At 38.6% G+C, this 20,935-nt stretch overlaps 1 protein-coding gene across 1 annotated transcript in view; it reads left to right on the forward strand.

Moving 5' to 3' along the window:
* Window positions 1–20,935, forward strand: part of SLC16A1 (solute carrier family 16 member 1) — a 50,492-nt gene that overhangs the window by 12,248 nt on the left and 17,309 nt on the right. Inside the window, exon 2 of the mRNA XM_042461771.1 lies at window positions 19,145–19,401. Within this exon, the coding sequence (XP_042317705.1) occupies window positions 19,185–19,401 (217 nt within the window). The 5' untranslated portion in view covers window positions 19,145–19,184. The remainder of the gene's footprint in view (window positions 1–19,144; window positions 19,402–20,935) is intronic.

Below are 20,935 nucleotides of genomic sequence, written 5' to 3' on the forward strand. Positions count from 1 at the left end.
GTTTCACTGTTTTTGAAAGAGTAGGTCTGTAACTTTAGGATGCAGTTAGATCCAGATTTATCACTAGGGTCGATAGTAGCATCAGTGGCATAGACTATCCTTTCACTATTTTTGGTCACACCTGGGTGGGAATAATCTAGTCATGGTGGTCCATGCTCTCATACGTTCTTAATTGGATTATGGTAATATATTGGGTGCTGCCATTGACGAGAAATCACAAGGTTTAATTAGCGTAGAATTTGTTGTAAGAACTGTAAAACTGGTTCATATACTTCTTAAAGTATCACACTGGTTGCTTGTTTTCATCAGAGCAAAATTAATGCTATTGATGCTTGCTTTATTTCTGCAGTTTGGCAATAGCAGTAGAATAATAACAATTCATTGGAATCAATTTAGTTTCATTTCCTTTTTCAGTACAGTTAAATAAAATCTGGACATTGTCTTATCATGAAGGTGAAGAATTCAAGGACGTCTGGTTGACTTTTCTGTTGAATTGTTTGAAGTTTATAGTTTATATGTTCTGACATTATAGATGATACTATAAACAAACATAGCATTCAGAAATTTCTTCTTATCTCCCAGTCAAGAAATTGTTTCACATTTAAACATGCCAAGTCTGTCATGTGATTAAATTTTTGAATTACTGTTGGATGAGGTTGAAAGAGTGATGTACACCAATGTTTCTTTAAAAACTTTCTTCCCCCCCCCCCCCCAAACACACACACAATGTGCCAGGAACTGACACTATATTTGTACAATTGTTCCTTTCTGCTATAGAAACTTGCCAGCAGCTGATGGCTTGTGGACCGGCATTGGTCCATGGACCATCACTTTGAGTAGCATTGTTACACACAATTCGGGGGCTATGATTTAACAAAGTCATGAGTGCCAAAGATGATGTGGTTGTTCTGTTTGCCTATGGGATATGCTGTGGCTGACATGAAAAGGAATGTTGTCTCACTTCCACTAGTTGAGAAATTCTGAGTAGCTCTCTGTCTGCGTGTTGCTGACCTTAGTTCACCCTGTGAGCATTGCAATAATTCATCAGGCCCTCAATTGTCTATTGTGGGATACCGAGCCCTTAGACGCCCCCAAATAGTCACGTCTACCAAGAACAGCCAGATTTTACCTTATGCCAAAGGAACAGAAGGAAACTCCATTCCAAATGAATTCTTTATTGTTGTCAACTGCCATCAAGTTGATTTTGATTTATGGTGATCCCATGAATGAGAGACCTCCAAGTCACCCCATCAGCAGCAGCCTTGTTCAGGTTTTGTGGACTCAGGGCTGTGGATTCCTTGACTGCATTTACCTACCTGGAATGCAGTCCTTCTCTTTTATTACTGCCTTCTCATGATGTGACCAAAATATGACAATCTCAGTTTAGTTATTTGGCTTCTAGGGAGAGTTCAGGCTTGATTTGGTGTAGAATCCATTCATTGGCCTTTTTAGCAGTCCATGCTCCCTGTCGAACTCTCCTCCAGCACCATATTTTAAATGATTTGATTTTCTTCCTATTAGTTTTCTTCAACTTTCACAACCATATATAGAAATGGGAAATAGGATGGCATGGACAGTTCTAACTTTACCATTAAAAATGCCTGTATATTTCAGGATCTTGTCTAATTCTTCCTTAGATGCTCTTCCAAGTCCTAGTTCTCTTCTGATTTCTTGACTGTAATCTCCATTCCGATTAGTGACTAAGACAAAGTATGAAAGATATGGAAATCTTGAACTATTCCAATATCTTCATCGTGTACTTTTAAGTGATGTAAATAGTCTGTGGTGTGACACAACTGTACCTGGTTTGTTTTGCAGAGAGAATGGAGCTTTCTCCATCTTCTTTCCACTTATATACTGTACCAATAGTCTATATTGGCCACCAGGTGATGTTGATATATACAGTCACCTCTGTGGTTGCTTGAAGAATGTGTTTGTAATGAACAAACTATAGCCCTCACAAAATTTCATCAGTCACTCCTGCTTCATTTCTTGATTCCAGGCCAAATTTTCCTACAATCTTCGATTCTGTTCTGTTTCCTATTTTTGCGTTCCAATTGCCTATGATGGACAATGAGTGGTCAGTTTCATCCTGGATTCTAGCATAAAATCTTTCATTTTTTTCTTTTTCTGCCTATGTAGTTAAAACGTAAGATCAGGTCAAGTTTATATTGATCATTTTTCTGTGATGTCTTATGGACATGATTTGATCAGACTGTGCATTCTGTCCTTTAACTGCTTTTGCTACATCTCTCCTTACTATAAATACCACCCCATTTCTTCTTAGATTTGAATCTCCTAAGTAAAACATTGTAAAGTCGTCCCTCCATTTTTGTGGACTTTGAGACCATGCTCTTGGTCCTTTTTGGACTGGCAAGCGAGGAGGGTTAAAATGCTGTGTGTGCCCTTGGTGTAGCTATTCAAGCTAGTGGGGCTTGAATATGTGCAGATTTCTATTTTTGTGGGGGTTGAGGGGGAGGGACAACTATATAATTACCTGACTCAAAACGTTGCATTCCTGTCCATTTTTAACTTGCTCACTCCAAATATTGTAATGTTTATATGTTACATTTCTTGTTTTACTATGTTTAGCTTCCCCTGATTCATGCTTTTCACATCCCAGGTTCCTATAATGTGCTGCTCTGCTTCAGATTTTCATTTTACCTCTTAGCACATCAACAGCTGAATGTACTTTTGGCCCGAGTCCACTTGCATCATTAGTTACAGTGCTACTTGTAGTTGTCCTGTGCTTATAAGTCCAGTGGCTTATTGAGTGCCATCCAACCTGTGTTTAAAGAGAAGGAAAATAAATTGTGGTAATAATGAGTTTTATTTCATTTTGAACAGATGAATGCCACTGAGATTTGTTCTGTTTAATGAATTTTCTTTCTGGATCTGCTAAGTGAGAAATCCCCCCCCCCTTTTTTTTTGTCACAGTTTTTTTTAACTGATTCAATTATCTGGGGGAGGCTTTCCTTTGTAGATAAGAGTGGTGACACAGCTCCATTTGAAAAGTATGCATAGCTAGATAAAAGCCATTTAAACCTATTCTGATCCACTATGTAAACTAATCTTGTGCCACAGTAGAAGTATGGGGGTAATTGATTCAGGCATTGATGGGGAAATACTTAGCTTTCAGTGTGGAAGAGAATTTGTTGTTGGAAAAAGTAGTATTTACTCACTCCAGTCTCACAGTAGAATTTTTCATACCCTTTCTGGTCTGAGACTACTACTGAACCAGTGGCATAAATCCTGTTGTTAGTCTTGACTGGAATAGACTCACTGAAGCAGTTAGATTTACCTAGGTGTTGATTCATCATTCAGCAATTCATTTAGCAGTCTACTCTAGTTGCAGTTACCGAACAGGATGCCTGATAGTGCCCGATAAATACTGGATTCAGTGTCACAGATAGCTGCCATTGTGATCAACACCACTGGTTTGAAAGAAAAAAGTGGACCCACTAATATTAAAATAGTGGCCAGATGGCTTATAAAAAGTTTAAGGTATCTTTTGGCATAAAACCAATGTTTATTTTCTTTTTCTTTTTCTTTTATTAATAAAAGACAAAAATGACACGTATCAGAAATGACACATAACAAAATAAACAATGCATATTAGACATTATACAGCTAACTTGCTAACCATGTCCCCCAATACTCCTACCTACAAAATACTTGTTACATATACACACACACACACACAAACAATACATATATTTATAAAGTACCATCTTGTTGAATTCTTGACAGTTACCTATTAATATGGCTTCCACAAAGTTGTTGCATTTCTATATAATCTAGTATATTTTATATACTTAATGTTAGAGAATTTTTGTTTCTCAAAAAAAAAAGGTTATTCATTAGCAGTTCACTATAAAACATTCCCATTTTTTCTCTCTCTCTTCCATCTTTAAATCTCTCATCTGTGCTGTTAATATGTCCATTTCCATTGCTTCTTCCAATTTTTCCATCCATTCTTCTTCTGTCGGAATAGTTTCTTGTTTCCAATATCTAGCATGTATAAGTCTTGAAATTGCTACCATATATAATATAATTCTCATATATTTTTTCTCTAGTTTTCTTTCTATCATACCAGTCATATTCAAAAGAAACAGTAATGGGCTAAATGGTAAAGTGATTTCCAATACTTTTGATATCAAGATGTGTATTTCCCCCCAATATTTTTTAGCTTCTACACATACCCATCAAAGATGGTAAAAAGTACCCTTATTCTTACCACATTTCCAGCAGTTACCGCTCCTCATCTTTTACATTTTATTTAATCTGCTTGGAGATAGATACCAACATGTAAAATCTTAATGTGATTTTCCTTGTAGTTTTGACATAGGGTGAAGAAATTGGTGTCATGCCATGATTTTTCCCAAAGATCCTTTTCTATCACTTTTCCTGTATCTTGAGCCCATTTCACCATACATTGTTTTACACTCTCTGATTCCAGATCTCTTTGTTTTAGTAATTTATAATATTTTGAGATATGTCCTCTTTCCTCATCAAAAATGATACTGTACTATCGATCTCATTTCTTTTGCCAGTAAATTCATGTTCCATTTTGTCAATTCTATATCTTTCCAATAATTGTCTAATGTCTAAAATAAACCAATGTTTATTTTCACAGGTAGAAAATATAACACTCTATGGTTTTGGATCCCAGTCTCAAACTTCTTAAGTTGCAGATGTTGAGAATACAGTTGTCCCTCCGAATTTGCGCCTTTGGGAGTCGCGGATTCGATTATTCACAAGTCCCTAGCTGTGTGTGTGCACACTCCTTGCTCTCTGTCCCTCTCAGGCTTTTCCCCTGTGAGTGATGGAAAAGCCGGGAGGGTGCGCGTGCACAGCTAGGGACTCACAAATAATTGAGCTCCCTGAAGCCTTGGGACTGAAGGAGGAAGCGGCAGGTGCACCCTCCTTCCCTCCCAAGATTTGAGAGACGTCCCCGGACGTCTCCCAAGCCTTTGGAGGGAAGGGGGATGCGACCAAAGCACCCTGTTCCCTTCCTCTCCAAGCCCTGAGAGAGGTCCCTGAACTTCTTTCAAGCCTTCGGAGGGAAGGGAGACGCGGCCAAAGTACCCTCCTTCCCTCCCTCCCAAGGTCTGAGAGAGGTTCTCTGACTTCTTTCAAAACTTGGGAGGGAAGGAAGAAGCAGCCAGCATGCGCTCCCATACCCTCCCAGCACCTCAAATAGCTTGCTAGAGGTGTTTGAGGCGCTCCCATACCCTCCCAGCACCTCAAATAGCTTGCTAGAGGTGTTTGAGGTTTTGGAGGGGGAATGTGCATGCGTGTGTGTGTACGTGCTAGTCCGCACCCATTATTCACGAATTTTTCATGTTCACGAGGGTCCTCCACCCCTAACCCCTGAAAATCTGGAGGAAAGACTGTTCTTTAAATATATAAGTAGGGTTTGACTTATAATGGGAGAATACTGAGATAATTCATTTTTGTGTGTTCATGGGTACATGTGGGGTTTGGATAATGATGATGGTTCTCAACATGGATTGGGGTAATAATGGTGAGAGAAGACACTTTCAGAAATAGGAAATAGGTTGGTCCTATCCTTGTGTTACAGGTTGAGTATCCCTCATCCAAAATTAAAAATGCTCCAAAACTAATCACTGCCCTGTTACTTTCCAGATACTTTCCAGATAGTATTTTGCTGAACTCTTAACACTTTTATTTATAAATACTTGTAAAATTACTCCACATGATGCAGAAATATATACAATCGTCCCTCCATATTTGTGGCTTTGACCTTTATGGATTTGATTATTTATGAATTTTATATCTAATGTTAACAACTGCAATTTTTCCAATAAAACATTGATAAGTTACATTTCAGAGAATGTATATTCTAGAATTTGACTCTCCTTTTTAGTACAGCGTGCCGGCGTTATAGGTGGGCCTGCCATACAAGGCTGCCAGCATATGCTGGAAGCCGCGCTGGAAAAACTCCTCTCGTGCCTCGGAACAAGTAATGGGGCGTGCTGCGTGCATACGTGTTTTTCCCCTTACGTGGGGTGGGGTGGGGTCCAGAACAGATCCCTACATAAGGGAAGGGCACGCTGTATAAGGAATGTTTTGTCCTTTATTTGTAAAGCACTATTAGGATGATTCCCAAATGAAGGACTGTCAGGAAATGAATCTTTGTGTGTGGCCTTAGAAGCTACTAATAGTGGGGGTTTATGTACTGTATGGTATCAAACATTAAAAGAAAAATTGGCTTCTGGTTCAGGTTTGAAACAGATAGTGAGGCTTCATAATCTGTAAAAGCAGGGGTCAGTGACATACTCTAACAAGATGATAACAAGCAGAAGAAAGTGAACATGCAAGCATGTCAACTCTTCTCCTTCCAAGAAACTCATGTAGGGCTGTGGAGCAATCCTCTGAGAGAATACCCAAGTAATATTTGTAAAATTGAAGTCTAGAGAGAGGCTTGAGCCACAGTATGAAGCAAAATACTTGCCAAATACAGGACAGTGTAATCTTTGTAGAAGATGCAAATAAATATGGCATATAGTCTGAGAAGGGCCTGTGAGGGTTACATGAGAATTTGTGTACTTACACTGACCATGACGTCACTAGCTGTTAATAAGTGCCATAGTATATTGCAGAATTTTAGATGAAGGGGCAATGGACATCGGGTTTCTGTAAAATATTGGGTAACTATTTTGTACTTCTGTCTCTCTTTCACACTGTGTTAAACAGATGCTGGAAAAATTTATTATTAACCAAATGTGTTCCCCCATAAACAATGTTCCTGTGTTAGCTAAGGTAATTTCAAAACATTACAATGCCTTCATAACTAAAATATCAGTGTAGTAGTAAACAGTGTGTATTAGCCAATAAACCAATGGAGATCCAATATATATTTCAGGGCACATAATTGGTTGAACTTTACCAAAGAGCTTTGTTTGGACGTGCACTTCTGAAAGGGGAATACCATGGGTAGATAGCTTTGAGAGGAGAATTAACTACTACAGATTGATTTATACCAATTTGGTTATGTGTTTTGCTAAATTTAGTTTGCACTTTCCAAAAGTGAACTGAAGCGCTAATTTGCTTCTACTGTAACCTGTCTCTTTATCATCATGTTTCTTTCAAAAGATGTTGTTTTACTTAACTACTAATTTAAAAGAGAGAGGATGGTATATTATAAAGGAGTATTACCACTGAACCTTGAATCCATTGCATCATTTGAAATTGTGGATAGGCATTTATTGGTCAGTTTTAACAAATCAGGATTGGAAGATAGATTTTCTGTCCCCCTCTGAGATACACTAATGAAGTGTGAAGTTCCAGGTGCAGTTTACACAAAGGAAGCAAAATGCAAGCTGTCAACTGCCTAATGGAGGCCTTTATATATTCATTAAATTATTTATATGGTGCCCAACTGACAGATGCCTTTGGGACAGTCTACAATGATAAAACTCAGACATTGTCAACACTCTCAGACCTGTTGTGAAGACTTCCCAACTGAATGTTGCAGCTTTATATACCTGATGGCTGGGCGAGGTGTGTCTGGTGAGCAGTTCTCTTCTTTGCCAACAGCTCCTGGATCTCTTGCTTGTTTTCATCAAACCAGTCTTGATTTTTCTTGAGGGAGAATCCTAAGGATTCTTCCGCAGATTGCAGGATGTTGTTTTTGATATATTGCCAAAGCGCTGTAGGAAAAGAGTCTACAACCGGACTTGTTTATCTCGGATTGGTCTTTTTAGTCATCAACGTGCTTGTAGAAAGCGTGGGATGAGTCCTTCTTGAATCTTTGTTTGCGAAGAAAAGCCAGAGAGAGATATACCTGAGATTTTTGAAGGAAAGGCAGGATGCAAATGTTGTCTGTGAATGGGTGGATCATCTTATGGAAAAAGAGTTTATTGCCTATTGTTTTGCTATAACAGGCTAACTTTGCAAAATCATGGGTGTTTATCATAATCTAGGGTTGATAACCAGAAAATATGCCTGTTGCTAAGAGGGTGCTGTCTTAGCGTATGGCTTATATGAGGCTGCAACATTCAGTAGATTGGCTAAATTAATGGATTACACAAATTTAAATTTAAATAAAGAGCCCTGATGGCACAGTGGTTAAATGCCTGTACTGCAGCCACTTACTCACAAACTGCAAGGTTGCAAGTTCAGTACCAGCCAAGGGCTCAAGCTCGACTCAGGCTTACATCCTTCTGAGATCACTAAAATTAGTATCCAGCTTCTTGGGGGCAATTAGCTGACAGTTGTAAACCACTTAGGGAGTGCTTAACTGCACTCATAAGGGGTATAGAAATGTACTTGCTATTGCTAAATCTGACAGATTTGGGTTAGATGAATGTGTGATGCTTTTTGAAATCTCTTGGGTAGCAGGTTTTGAATTTTAAAATATTTTTTTAAAAAAAGCTGTGTAGTGCTAGATTTCCTTTTTCTTTTGTATGGAAGACAGTATGCCTTCTAATATATTATCTGCTGGTACACACGTATATAATCTGGAAACAGTTTTTAAAAATGATACAAGTGCTTCGTTTATTTAAATCTAAGAGGCAAAGGTGGTGAATATTGTTGGCGCTTCAGTTTTAGCACACCCAAGTAACTGCACATATGCTTTTGTGTGGTCTGTTACCCTAGTTACAGTACAGTCGACCTCTCTTTCACTAAGGCCATGTGCCCATTCTCTTTTAGTTTTGGTTTTGATTAAACTGTATAGCTAAAAGGTGAATTCATGACTTGATATTGATTTAATTATTGTGTGTAGTTGTTTTATTTTACCCCTATTTATAAATCAGTAAAAATGAACTCAAATGCTTCCTAGAAAAAGACTTCATTATAAATTTGAAACTTGTCTAATATTATCTTGGCATCCATTTGTTATTACTGTACAATTGAATATTGTAAAACAATTATTTCTTCTTTTAAAAAAATTGAAAATTTTCCTTGGGAAAAGTTAACATTGGAAGGCATACTTTTAAAAACATTCTTAGAAATAATCTGGTGAAAGCAGTGGGCTTCTTTCTATATGAATATACATAAATATGCATAGAACTGTCTTCACTGTGAATCTGTTCCTAAAGTAGCTTTGTGGAGTACGGTATTTTGTTGTGTCTCTTTCTATGAATTAACAAATAGGAAATAGAAAGGTATGTTTCTAAGGTGCAAGTCTTCTGCTAACAGTGCTTCTGATTCATTCCTCATTCAGGGGTAAGAAACTAATATTAGGTGCGTTACAGACGGGCCCATGAGGCGCTGTCGTTACGCGCAAGGGGCGGAGCTTACTGACATGCCTTGCCCCTCGTGCGTAACAAGTGCGTCAAAATGGCGGCGCCCTATACAGATGGGCGTTGCCATTTTGACGTCGCAGATGCATAGCGTCCAGATGTCGCGTGGCAGAAGTGATGCCGCGAGTGCACGCCTTGCAGCGCCATTTCTGGGGCGCAGAAAGAAGTGCTATTTTGGCACTTCTTTCTTGCTGCGCCCGGGAAATGCGTGGTTTGGCTGCTGTGGATCCTGGACGCAGCAACCGGCAGCGGTGCAAGACCGCCCGTTTTGGGCGGTCTGTAATGCGCCTTTGATAGGGAACTAGATTCTCCCAGCTGCAGTTTTCCTGTGCATCCACACCCCTTGACATTTTCATTCCTACTCATTCAGACTGTGTTAAACTACCATTTACCACGCAGACTGAACATGCAAAATCATATTACACAAAATTCTTTGTTAATTTCTCTCCTTCAACACTTTGATTTAACTAAATAGTGAGCCTGTGTTCCTGCCTGCTTCGTTACAAAAATTTCCTTCCCTAAATAGAATTAATTCAGTCATCTTTTCTTGATTCTAACAGCTTGTCTGTATATACCTTTGGCTGCTAATTCCCTGCTAATTCTGAAAGTATGGGAGAGAATATGATTTTTGCAGAGTCATTTTTGACTTGGTCAAGCATAATTACTGTAAATGTGGTTTCTTTCATGCCTATAAATGGCTGGCAGCTGTGAATTCAGCTGCCAAGCACGTCTAACGCGTAGCAGTGTTTTCTAGACAGAGCTGGAAATGTCATAAATTATGCTTTTGATTTTGAGGAAAATTTGTGTGTTGAAATGACTGCTTGAAGTGAGGGTTTTCCCCCCACACTGGAATGGAAGAAATGAGCCTAATAGTCCTGAAACAAGGTCCCAGAAAGGTATGAAGCATCTTCAGGGCTGAAAACAGTAGAACCTGTCATGGACAGTTTCATATGAAGTGAATTTAAACTGGTTCAGGAATATTCTGATACTTTTCACGTGTTGAAACATGGTACAATATATACATAGATTGATCACAGCAAAAAATTCAAACTGTCTTTCTGAATCCTTTCAAGCTACTGAGATTATGCTCTTACATAACAAGTTTCAGTGTGAATTAAAATTGTCTGTACACAGTAAACCTGCCCCCTAGCAGTTTTGGAATGTTGTATCCCCACAGCATCTAAATTGAGGGGGCATTTGTAGGAGGGGGGATGTGGTGGTTCAGTGGTTAAAGATACCAATTCTGATTATCGGAAGAGCGGAAGGTTGGCAGTTCAAGGCCCGAGTGCTGCATGAAGGGGTGAGCTCCTGCCACTAGTCCCAGCTTCTGTCAACCTAGCAGATCAAAAGCATACAAATGCCAGTAGATAAATAGGAACTACTTCAGTGGGAAGGTAACAGTATTAGTTGCAGTCTTGCTGGCCACACAATCACCCGAGTCACCTTTGGACAATACTGGGTCTTTGGCTTAGTAACGGAGATGAGCACCGCCCCCTACAGTCGGTTACAACTGGACCTTCATGTTAAAGGACTACCTTTACCTTTGTGTAGGTGGGATTGGTAGGATAGTGTGGGATTAGTAGGATAGCTTTAACTTTCAACTATATTAACTCAGAAGTCAGGCCCATTCTCAGTAGCTCGCTCTTTTGATGTAGTTTAAAGCACATAAAAGTGGAGGTTCAGGGACTGGTGCTGGTGTGCAAGCCAGTCTGCAATGAGTTCCCTGAAAAGGAAGAAACAGTGATAGCTTAGGGTCATAAATATGTTACCAGTACTTCTCATTATTATGACTGATCGGTTTTGTACCTAATAAAACAGAATACTGCATCCAGATATGGTCTCTGTGTATATATGAGTCAAAGAGGAGTACAACATGATTTTGGAGAAGACAGCCCAAGAAGAGAGAGCAAGAAAGACATAATTGAACTCTGCATTTCTAGCAGACTTTCATTGTTTCTCTGACTGAATCTAAACATAACAGAGAAGGGATGGGAATATAACAGAATAAACAGTGTGTCATTGGATCACTAACAGATCACTAACAATTTGAGATATCTGTATTTGGGTTCTGTTATTATTTTAAGCTAGATTTCTTTCGGTCTAGAAAAAAAAAGGTGAAAGGAGCACAGGACACTGTGATTTCATGACTGATATAAATACCCCACAAAAAGTGAGATCAAATCAAGACATTTAATAAGACACCCGGTATAGATATACCCTGGGTTAGTAATATGGAAATATGTAATGTTGTATGTAATCTGGTTAATAGTTGTCCAGGATGGGGAAAGTTGAATTACCTTTCTTGGCATGGTTGAACATTGGGATGGGGTACACAAAGTGTGGCTGTAGGTCTTCATGCAGACCTCAGAGTTTTGAAGAGTTCTCTTCCGGAGGTGTCCATGCATAAAAACTCACCACTTAAATTGGTTGCAACTCCCATATTGTTTAACACAAAATCACTTGTTTTTAAGGTGGTGGTGAATTTTTAAAGCATGTTAGTGTAATGCTCTCCCACCCAACATACTTCAGAAAGTGACTGAAAAGAGGCAATTACTTAAATTTCCAGCTCTTTCAGAGTCTATGACAAATAAGAAAGGGGAAGTGAAAATAGTACAGGATATGTATGGCTACTCATTTTTTTATTTTTACGTGAGCAGATACATGACAGCGGGGGCTGCATGCCCTCAGAGAGTAGGACCACTTTGCTACCAGTATGCAGGCCCCAGTATGAATGGCTAGACTCTCATTTACTCTGGGTGCTGATGGAGGTTTTTAAAAACCTGACTGGAAGGTCCGATGGATAGCTGCACCACTGGAGATTAAAAGGTTAACTCCTTCCTGTCAACCAGTGAATCCTGAAAATGCCTCTCATCTTCAACTTGACACATTCGAACCTATGTTTTTCACATGTAGTTTTATTGGGAAAAGTGCCTTTAATTGGGATCTGGGGCTTGGCTCCCTACCTAACACCCAAGAAACATTTTGCCACAGGCTGAACCATTTAGTGTTCCTGACTACATACTAGTCCAAGGGGAGGTAACTGTTACATGAGTTGAATTTCATACAAATGTTTTTGTGGAGTTTAGCTCACAGGGGACCTGCTTCCCAGTTTGAACTTCCAGCCTCTGAGATCCATTGCTTCCTTGATCCTTCCCCTGGGAAACCGAAGGAGAGGATTGGGGAGGAGAAGGCAAGAGGTGCTGTGGCCCCTCCAAGTCCCTTTGTCTCCCCATCCTTTCCCTGGGCAGCCCAAGGAGAGGATCGGGCAGGGAAAGGGAGGAGGAATGCCCACATTAGCAGCCTTGACCTCTTGAATAACCGAAACCGTGAGTCTCAAGACCGTGAATATGGAGGGCTGACTGTGTTTTATAATAATAATATAATAATAATATTTATTTGTATACCGCCCTCTGGCAAACCAATCCGGGCGGTTAACAACAGTAAAATATAAAATATGACAATTAAAAACACTTTATCCCTCCCCCCCTTAAGACAGTATTAAACAGTATAACATATTAAAAACACAATATCAATGCATAAAAACAACAATTAAAAACTAAAAACCCTGATATCCCTCTGTTGATCCTCAACCATCACTAAGATGGGGCCATGGGAGGAATGAGGGAATCGGGGAACCTGGGCCGGGATGGTTAATCTGGAAAGGCCTTGAACTTGAAAAATTACACATGGAGTTTGTGACTTTACTTGACTATTTGCGTTTCCCCAGTTTTTACTATGCTAAAGTTAATGAGCAACTGTAGGCCTCCTTTTGTGATATTTTTATGTTTTCATGATAATATTTTTTTGTAGACATTGGTTGCATATTGTGGGTGATGTTAGGGAACTGCATATTGTGGGTGAAGTTAGGGCTCAAAATGCTATTCCTTAAATTCTTTTTTATACTGCAGTTAACATAATATTTGGTCACAGAACTGGAACATTTTCTTTAGATTGCTTGTATTTCTGTTATGCAGATGTTGCCCAAGGAGATGCCCTTAATGGAATATTAATTTAGTGGAGCTTTTGGATAGCAATAAGTAACTTGATCTGTTAATTAAATATCTGTAGCCTTAAATTTAGAACAGGCCATGTGATCAATTTGAAAATTAATAGAGCTGGAACTTGGAGCTATAGAGTTCTTAATTCATGCCTTACTTTTTGTCAGTGAATAACAGGCATATTTTGTCTAGGCTGATTTATAGCATTAGTGCTTCTTTCAGTTTTATGTTTCTTCAAGTACTTTTGGATTGTTCTAAAATGGGTGCTTGGATGCTGTGCCTTAGATGGATTCTCTATGCAGTATTTGAAAGAATTATTGTATAATGGGAAGTGTTTGATATTCCTAATAGATCATGTAAGTAGTCTGCTCTAGAACATTCCATTAGCATCTTCATGGTACTCTAAAGTTGGCACAGTTGCTGGGAGATCTGCAGCACAGGCTACATTCCAAGCAGTTTTCATGAGGCCTGTGCAAGGCATGTAGACATCTATTTAAATTTCCCATTGTTATCAATCATACTAAATTTAATCTTGTTCATTGACCTTCAAGCCCTTTTCAAGGGTGATGGTAAAGCATGAGGTATGGGGAACTTGTTTTCTTCTGCAGAAGGAATGGTTTCCCCGCAGATATTATACTCCCAGTCTCACCTTCTTTCAATAGCTTCAGACAGTTTTTGCTGTGGTGAATGGCTTTTAGTATTTGGTTATTAGTTCTGAAGCAGTGGATTGGTTCCATAAGTGGTGAGATCTCCTTTTCTACAGGATTCCTTACAATTTTCCTTTTAAGAAATGATATAGAAATAATTTTCTCAAAGAAGGGAAATTTTAATTGCTGACTGTTTGAGTCACTTAGTCAACAAACTGTTAAGCCTTAGCTTTGAGGAATGGTCTTTGGTAGGCATCACAATACTTCCTATTTGTGTAAGAATACCTGGAAAGAAACTAGGCTGTCATTTCTCAAGTGTAGCTGGAAAAGCCTTTCTCTGTGCAGCTCCACACAGGTACAGAGCAACAGAAATATAATGTAATGTGATTCTTCTGACCCCAAAAGGTGTACAGGAATCAGACAGCCACAACAGAAATGAGTTCTATTGGCAAGAGATGAGCATTGGGTATCTGTGATGTTTTGGAAAATCTTGGGATGTGTTTTCATGAAGACCATTTGGCAGTCAGAGAGCTGCCAGTGAAGTAGCTAAGAATGAATTCTTTAAAGCTCCAAATGAAAAGAACTTACAGAACCAATATTAAGTGGACTTATGTTGAATAGTAGGTGATTTTTTTATTTTTTATTTTTATTGAGTCTTTAAAAAATATACAATAACATATATAATAAGGTTGCATTGTAATTTACAGTTGTTAACATTTAGATTATCCAGATGTTGCATAACTTCCTTGTTATTCTTCCTATAAGTTCAGGTATCTTTGTCATCTTTTTTGTACCTTGCCACTCGGGTATTACAGTATTCTTTAAAATTAAATTTTCGATGTATGTTACGTCTTTTCTTATCCTGTGTTTTACATATTTAACTGTATACTCATATTTTTTTTTACGAAAAACCTTTTCTAAAAAAGAGTCTTGTATATCTTTTTTAGCTTATTTTCCCCATAAATCTATTTGATTTAGTTTGCTATTTTTCATAAACCATATCTCACTTTCCAATTCTTTCTTATAATAAGTCTGAACTGAGTTTAAATGTTACAATTTAATGTTCTGGGAGAAAATAATTTGTAAGTCTTGTTCTTACGCTGATTTTAATTTCTCCACATTTCTTTCATTCAAGTTCTGACAATCTGGAGCGTTATAGAACTCAACGTTTTTTTAAATTATTATTTGTTTGCTTTTATTTCAGTTATTTCAAATCATCCCGAAGAATATCTTCAAATAAATTCCATTCTTTTCCTATTTTTGTGTTGATTTCTGATTAATCATAAAAGTCAATTTGTCCATATATTTCATTTCTTCAACTTTCACTTTCCAGTCATCTATTTCTGGAGGTTTTTCTGTCTTCAATCCCTTGGCAATAATTAGTCTTACAGTTGTAGTTAAATATAAAATTATTTACCAGTGTTTTATCACCATTTCTTTTTCAATTTTAGCTGTCATATTTAGTAAGAATAGTTCCGGTGTAAAGGGTATTTGTGTCTTCAATTATGATTGTATAATTTTATGTACTTGTCGCCAGAAGTTTTGAACTGTTGGGCAAACCCACCACATGTTGTATTGAGATCCTGCCTCTTTTGGCATTTCCAACATCGGTCACTAAGGCTTTGGTTTATTTTCTTTAATTTTGTTGGTGTAAAGTATCATCTGTTGGAGATTTTCAAAATGTTTTCTTTCAAATCTTGTGAGGCTGTAAATGAATTGGATTTCCTCCATGTGTCTTCCCAATCTTCTAAAGGTATTGGGTGTCCTATATCTCTTGCCCAACTGATCATTGAGTTCTTGATATGTTCTTGTTCTAGTTCCCTTTGTAAAAATATTTCATAAAGTCGGGAGATTTTTCCTTTATCTGGTGACCACAGAATTTTATCAATTTCGTTTGCATTAGGTTGGATTTCATCTTTTATATCTTCTTTAAATTTGCTTTTTATCTGTAAATAATTAAACCATGTTAATTTGATGTTAACTTTCTCCAAATCATCTCTTTCTGGGAAAGAGAACCAATATTAAATGGACTTATGTTGAACAGTAGGTAATTTCAATATAAAAAATATGCATACAACAGAATTTCTGGACTGGAAATATGTTTACAGAGCAGAGAAAAGAGGTTTGTATGGAATATATATTTGAGAAGGGTATTACTTACTAAATAGTTGTAGCCATAAAAAGTCATTCAGAAGTTTTTAAAAATGCAAGGCTTGTCGGTCCCATATTGCTGTATTGCTAGAAATATGGATGTGTCTGTCAGCTGAGGGACAATGAAAGTGTGATTCATATGATTGGGGGAGGAATGGCTTATTACAGACCAGGCTCACTTGATGTGTGCCTTCGTGGTGATCACAGGGGCAGCATGACTAGAATTATGTGTCTTTTGGGCACATGTCTGTAGTGCATGCAAAATTGAGGATGTCTGTCATCGGTTGTGCTACTCTTGCACACAGTCATTCCTGAGGACTTGGGGTCTGTATATTTGGCTGATAGCTGTGTGATTATTCAAATTAGGTTAACCCATCTGAAGAAGATGTAACCTAAAATAAACCTTCTAAAAATTTATGCCAATTAAACATTGTATGTCATAGGTCTGAAGAAAGACTTCAGGAATGAGTGGATTTAATCAGTGACTAAATGCTTTTGAAATGCCTTGTAATTCAATAATATGATGTGAGAAATGTATCACACTGTTTTGTAGTTCCCTGACCCCATGTGATTAACAGCCTTTAAATTAACTTGTTATGTATTAAATGATGGATATGTTATTTAAAAAAGGTGTGTGTGTGTGTGTGTGTGTGTGTGTGTGTGTGTATGTGTGTGTGTGTGTTGGAATATAAATAACTAGAATCTAGGATGAGCAGTTTTATTGAAGAGTTTGAAGTATGACATTTATGCAGGTGCTGTGACACGGGGATTGTCAGATTGGTAGTTCTTTTTCTTGAAAAACATCACTTGTCAGAAATATGTATCTTTACTATCTTACAGTATTTCTATTTGCTCAGTATATCAGTGCTGTAAAAGGAACATTACATATTTTTTCAGTGTGTGCAAATTTGAGCTATGGTAGTTTGTCTTAAAAAAGTTTTTCTTACATCTCAGTAGTATTTTCTTATTAATTAGTCATGAGGTGCAGAACAGTCTAGTCATTTCAAAGCTAGACATGACATTGTACAAGAGCATAAATAAGACTTTGTTATGCTTTTGTTTAGGAATACAGAAACATACCTACCTCTAATTGATAATCATTAAGGGCTACTTTGGGGGCTACACTAAAGTGGTTTAGCAATTGAAATACAGCGTTTTCAGAATGAGTCTATCTCTTAACTGCTTCACATGCTGTCCTTTTGATGTTCACATAACAAGGATTTAGGAAGCTTTCAGTTCCTGTTTAGCTTAATCACAGTTTGATATAATTTCTGCATGGAAATAAAGATCTGTGGTTGATCTTAACCAATAATAATAATAGGATTTATTTATATACCGCCCAATCACTGGGAATCCGAGTGGTTTACAACAGAGGGGATAATAGACGGTTCCCTGCCCTCAGGCTTACAATCTAAAAGACACGACACAAAAGGAGAAGGGAATGGACACAAAAGGAGGAGGGAATGGTGAGGGGGGAGGGAATCAGGTCCAGCATTCTTCTCTCCCTCTGAGACCTGGACCAAGGCAGATGGACTGGAGGGAGGACTCTTCTTCTTCCAGGCAGGCCTGGTGGAGCTGGCCTGCCTCTCTCTCCCTCAAGATGGTGGATGAAGGGAGGGCTTGTCTTCTTCCAGGCAGACCTGTGGTGGAGCTAGCCTGCCTCTCTCTCCCTCAAGATGTTGGATGAAGGGAGGGCTTGTCTACAATTTGTAGAAGCAAATCAACTTCAAACTAAGTACTGTACATCAAGTTGGTTTGAATCAGGAACTAGTTAGCTATCACTGTTTATAATTTAGCAATAACTAAGTAGTTTCTGATTCAAACCAAGTTGTTACACTTAGCTTGAAGTTGATTTGCTTCTACAAACCATAGTTAAGGTCAATCACAGATCTGTATGTGATCACCTTAAACGTAAAGGTAGTCCCTTGACATGAACGTCTAGTAACTGACTGTAGGGGGCGGTGCTGATCTCCATTTCTAAGCTGTAGAGCCAGCATTGACTGAGGATAGCTCTGATGGTCATGTGGCCAGCATGACTTCACCAAATGCTGTTAACTTCCCACTGAGAAGTGGAACCCATCTACTTGCATTTGGTGAAGTCAAGTAGCTCACCCCATCATGCAGCACCCTGACCTCGAACTGCCAACCTTCCAATCTTCCTATCATCAGAATTAGCATCTTGACTGCATCTTTAGCGTCTCAATAAGTTGGAAATGATTTGAAGGCACACAGCAACAAAAAAAGCATAATTAAGAAGTCCATAGAATCATAGAATTGTAGAGTTGGTGATAAACTACACTTTTTCATTTTTGGTGTGGGGCTAGTGCTATCTCTACCGCCTTCTCCACCTCCTCCTCCTCCTCTGGCTAATCTTTTTCCTCATTACCAGGACTTGGGATTGTCCAGTATTGATAAAAGGGGTGTCTCGTATCATTATCCTTAATGTAGCATGAAAGTTTAATTTCAGTAGATTTTTGTGTACATCACTCTTGTTGGTTTCTAGCTCTCTAAAAACAGTGGAGAACTAGAATGCACATGATGGACTTTAATTATTAATTTATTTAGAGTATTTATACACTACAGCCACAGAGGCTCTCAGAGTGGTTTATAAATTGCTAACATGAAAATTCCTAGCCCTCAGGTTTACAATCTAAAAAAGGCATGACCCAAAAGGAGAACAGAATGGTAGTGGGGAAGGGGATCAAGTCCAGCAGATACTGCTGGTTCGTCTCTCCCTCCAGGGCCAGGATAGTGGTAACTGGAATGAAGGGAGGTCCTCCATTTGCTTCTGGGACTAGGCATGATGAAGCTGTGCCTGCCTCTGCTTCTCTCCCTCTGAAACCAGGATGGTAGCATTTAAAATGGAGGGTGGTTCTTTTATCTTCCTTTAGTGCTAGGCATGGTGGAGATGTGTCTGCCTCTTCTCTCCTTCAGAGGCCAGGATGGTAGCAGTTAAGATGAAGAATTATTTGGATGGAACATTTTCTTGAATATTTCTGAATAGTAGTAGACAGAAATTTCAGTAGGCAACTTTTCTTTCAACAACCCTAACTATCTTGTTCTGTGTTATTTGCAGAGCTTTCATTCCTAGTTGAATTACTACTGCTTCAATCAAGATGCCGCCAGCCATTGGAGGTCCTGTAGGATACACCCCACCAGAAGGAGGGTGGGGTTGGGCTGTAGTTGTTGGCGCCTTTATCTCTATTGGTTTTTCCTATGCATTCCCAAAATCCATTACCGTATTTTTTAAAGAGATAGAGATCATCTTTGAAGCGTCCAGCAGCAAAGTGTCCTGGATCTCCTCCATTATGCTGGCAGTTATGTATGGAGGAGGTAAGTTTGTAGACTCAGAAAGCTTCAGTATCTTCATATATGAATGTTTGATTTAGTTGCTGCTTCTGGTTTAGTCTTTGATTTAGCTGGAGAAGGTAAGATATCATTAATAGATCTTGAATCTTGTTCCTTATGTAGTGGTGCAGACTTTATTGTAATATCCAAAAGGTTTATTTATTTTAAAAAAGGCTAATCTGTTCTGCTTCCTTGCAAAACTACAAATATAATCTTTCTGGGGAATTATTATTTATGTAAATCAGAATTGGCACTACCTGGCATAGCTTCAAGATAGTTGTTTTAAGTAGCTAAGGCACATTCCTTTTTCTTGTGTTAATTTAGATCTGAAAGGAAATCAAAGCTCAGATTTGTAGGTCACAGAAGGATATAATGGAGCAGCATATAAAGAATTGGCCTTCAAAGATACTGGATTTTCAACTTTGACAATAAGAAACATTTCTGCTATAGAGTAAATTGTGGTTGAGATGGTATCATAGCTATGGCTATGTGTGCCCTTGTCTTACGCGGGGGATCTGTTCCAAACTCCCTCATGTAAGACAAATTCTGTGTATGCTTGAGCCCCATTAAAACTAATTGGGCTCGGGCACAGTGACGCACACGCAACATGGGCACGTGCTCCATTTCTTCCTCGTTGCATGGCTTTCAGCATAAGCTGAAGGCTGCGTGTAGGGTTCCTGCATATGACGCGGGCGCACTATATGTATTTCCAGTTTTTCCAGCTTTCATTATAATAGGTTCCATAACTACTGAAAATGGGATTTTTCTTTCAATATAGGTAGTCAAGGAGGATTATGATCTCTGTTAATCTGAATTCCCAACGTTTACTAGTCTTAGGGGGTGCGTAGACAGGCCCGAAGGGGCAGCCTCCAGTCACCCCTTTCACAGCCAAATCAGGGCTGCGGCAACCTCATGCCTTTTTGCGCCCTGCAAAGGTTCCTTTTTGCGCCCTGCAAAGGATGTGATAGCCACATTGCCACTGCTTTACAGTGCTCCTTTGGCACTGTGTTGTACAGATGCAGTGCCAGAGGAGTGCTGTGCGCTGTGTAGAGCGGCGCATGGCGTCATGTCACCCTGGGGGCGGAGCCAGGGCTTCTGTCATATGGACTCTATACCCTGACTCGGCCCCCAACCCAACCTTTATGGCCAGTATGCACAGCCCCTAAATTATATAAATATTTATATAATTAGTTAAAGAAAAATTACGTAACATAGAATGACAAAATATAGGAGAAGGAGAAAATTAACATTTGCTGAATTTGAGGATAAACAACTGTAAATTTAATTTCCCATGGTTCACTACAAATATTAATCTTCAATTCTTCTTGTATACTTAATTGTGGTCTTGGTTTTCTGTCTGGTCTTGGAAATAAATGTGTGAACAGGTAGATATGTGATACATTGCTAGCTATCCTGAAAGGCTCATGTAAAAAAAAACCTACATTCAGCCATCCACATTTGTGACTTTGATCTTTGCAGATTTGATTAATATGTTCTTTCTAGGAATCTTTAGATCCTG

This window comes from Sceloporus undulatus, chromosome 4 (assembly GCF_019175285.1).
Source record: "Sceloporus undulatus isolate JIND9_A2432 ecotype Alabama chromosome 4, SceUnd_v1.1, whole genome shotgun sequence".
Classification (NCBI taxonomy): domain Eukaryota; kingdom Metazoa; phylum Chordata; class Lepidosauria; order Squamata; family Phrynosomatidae; genus Sceloporus; species Sceloporus undulatus.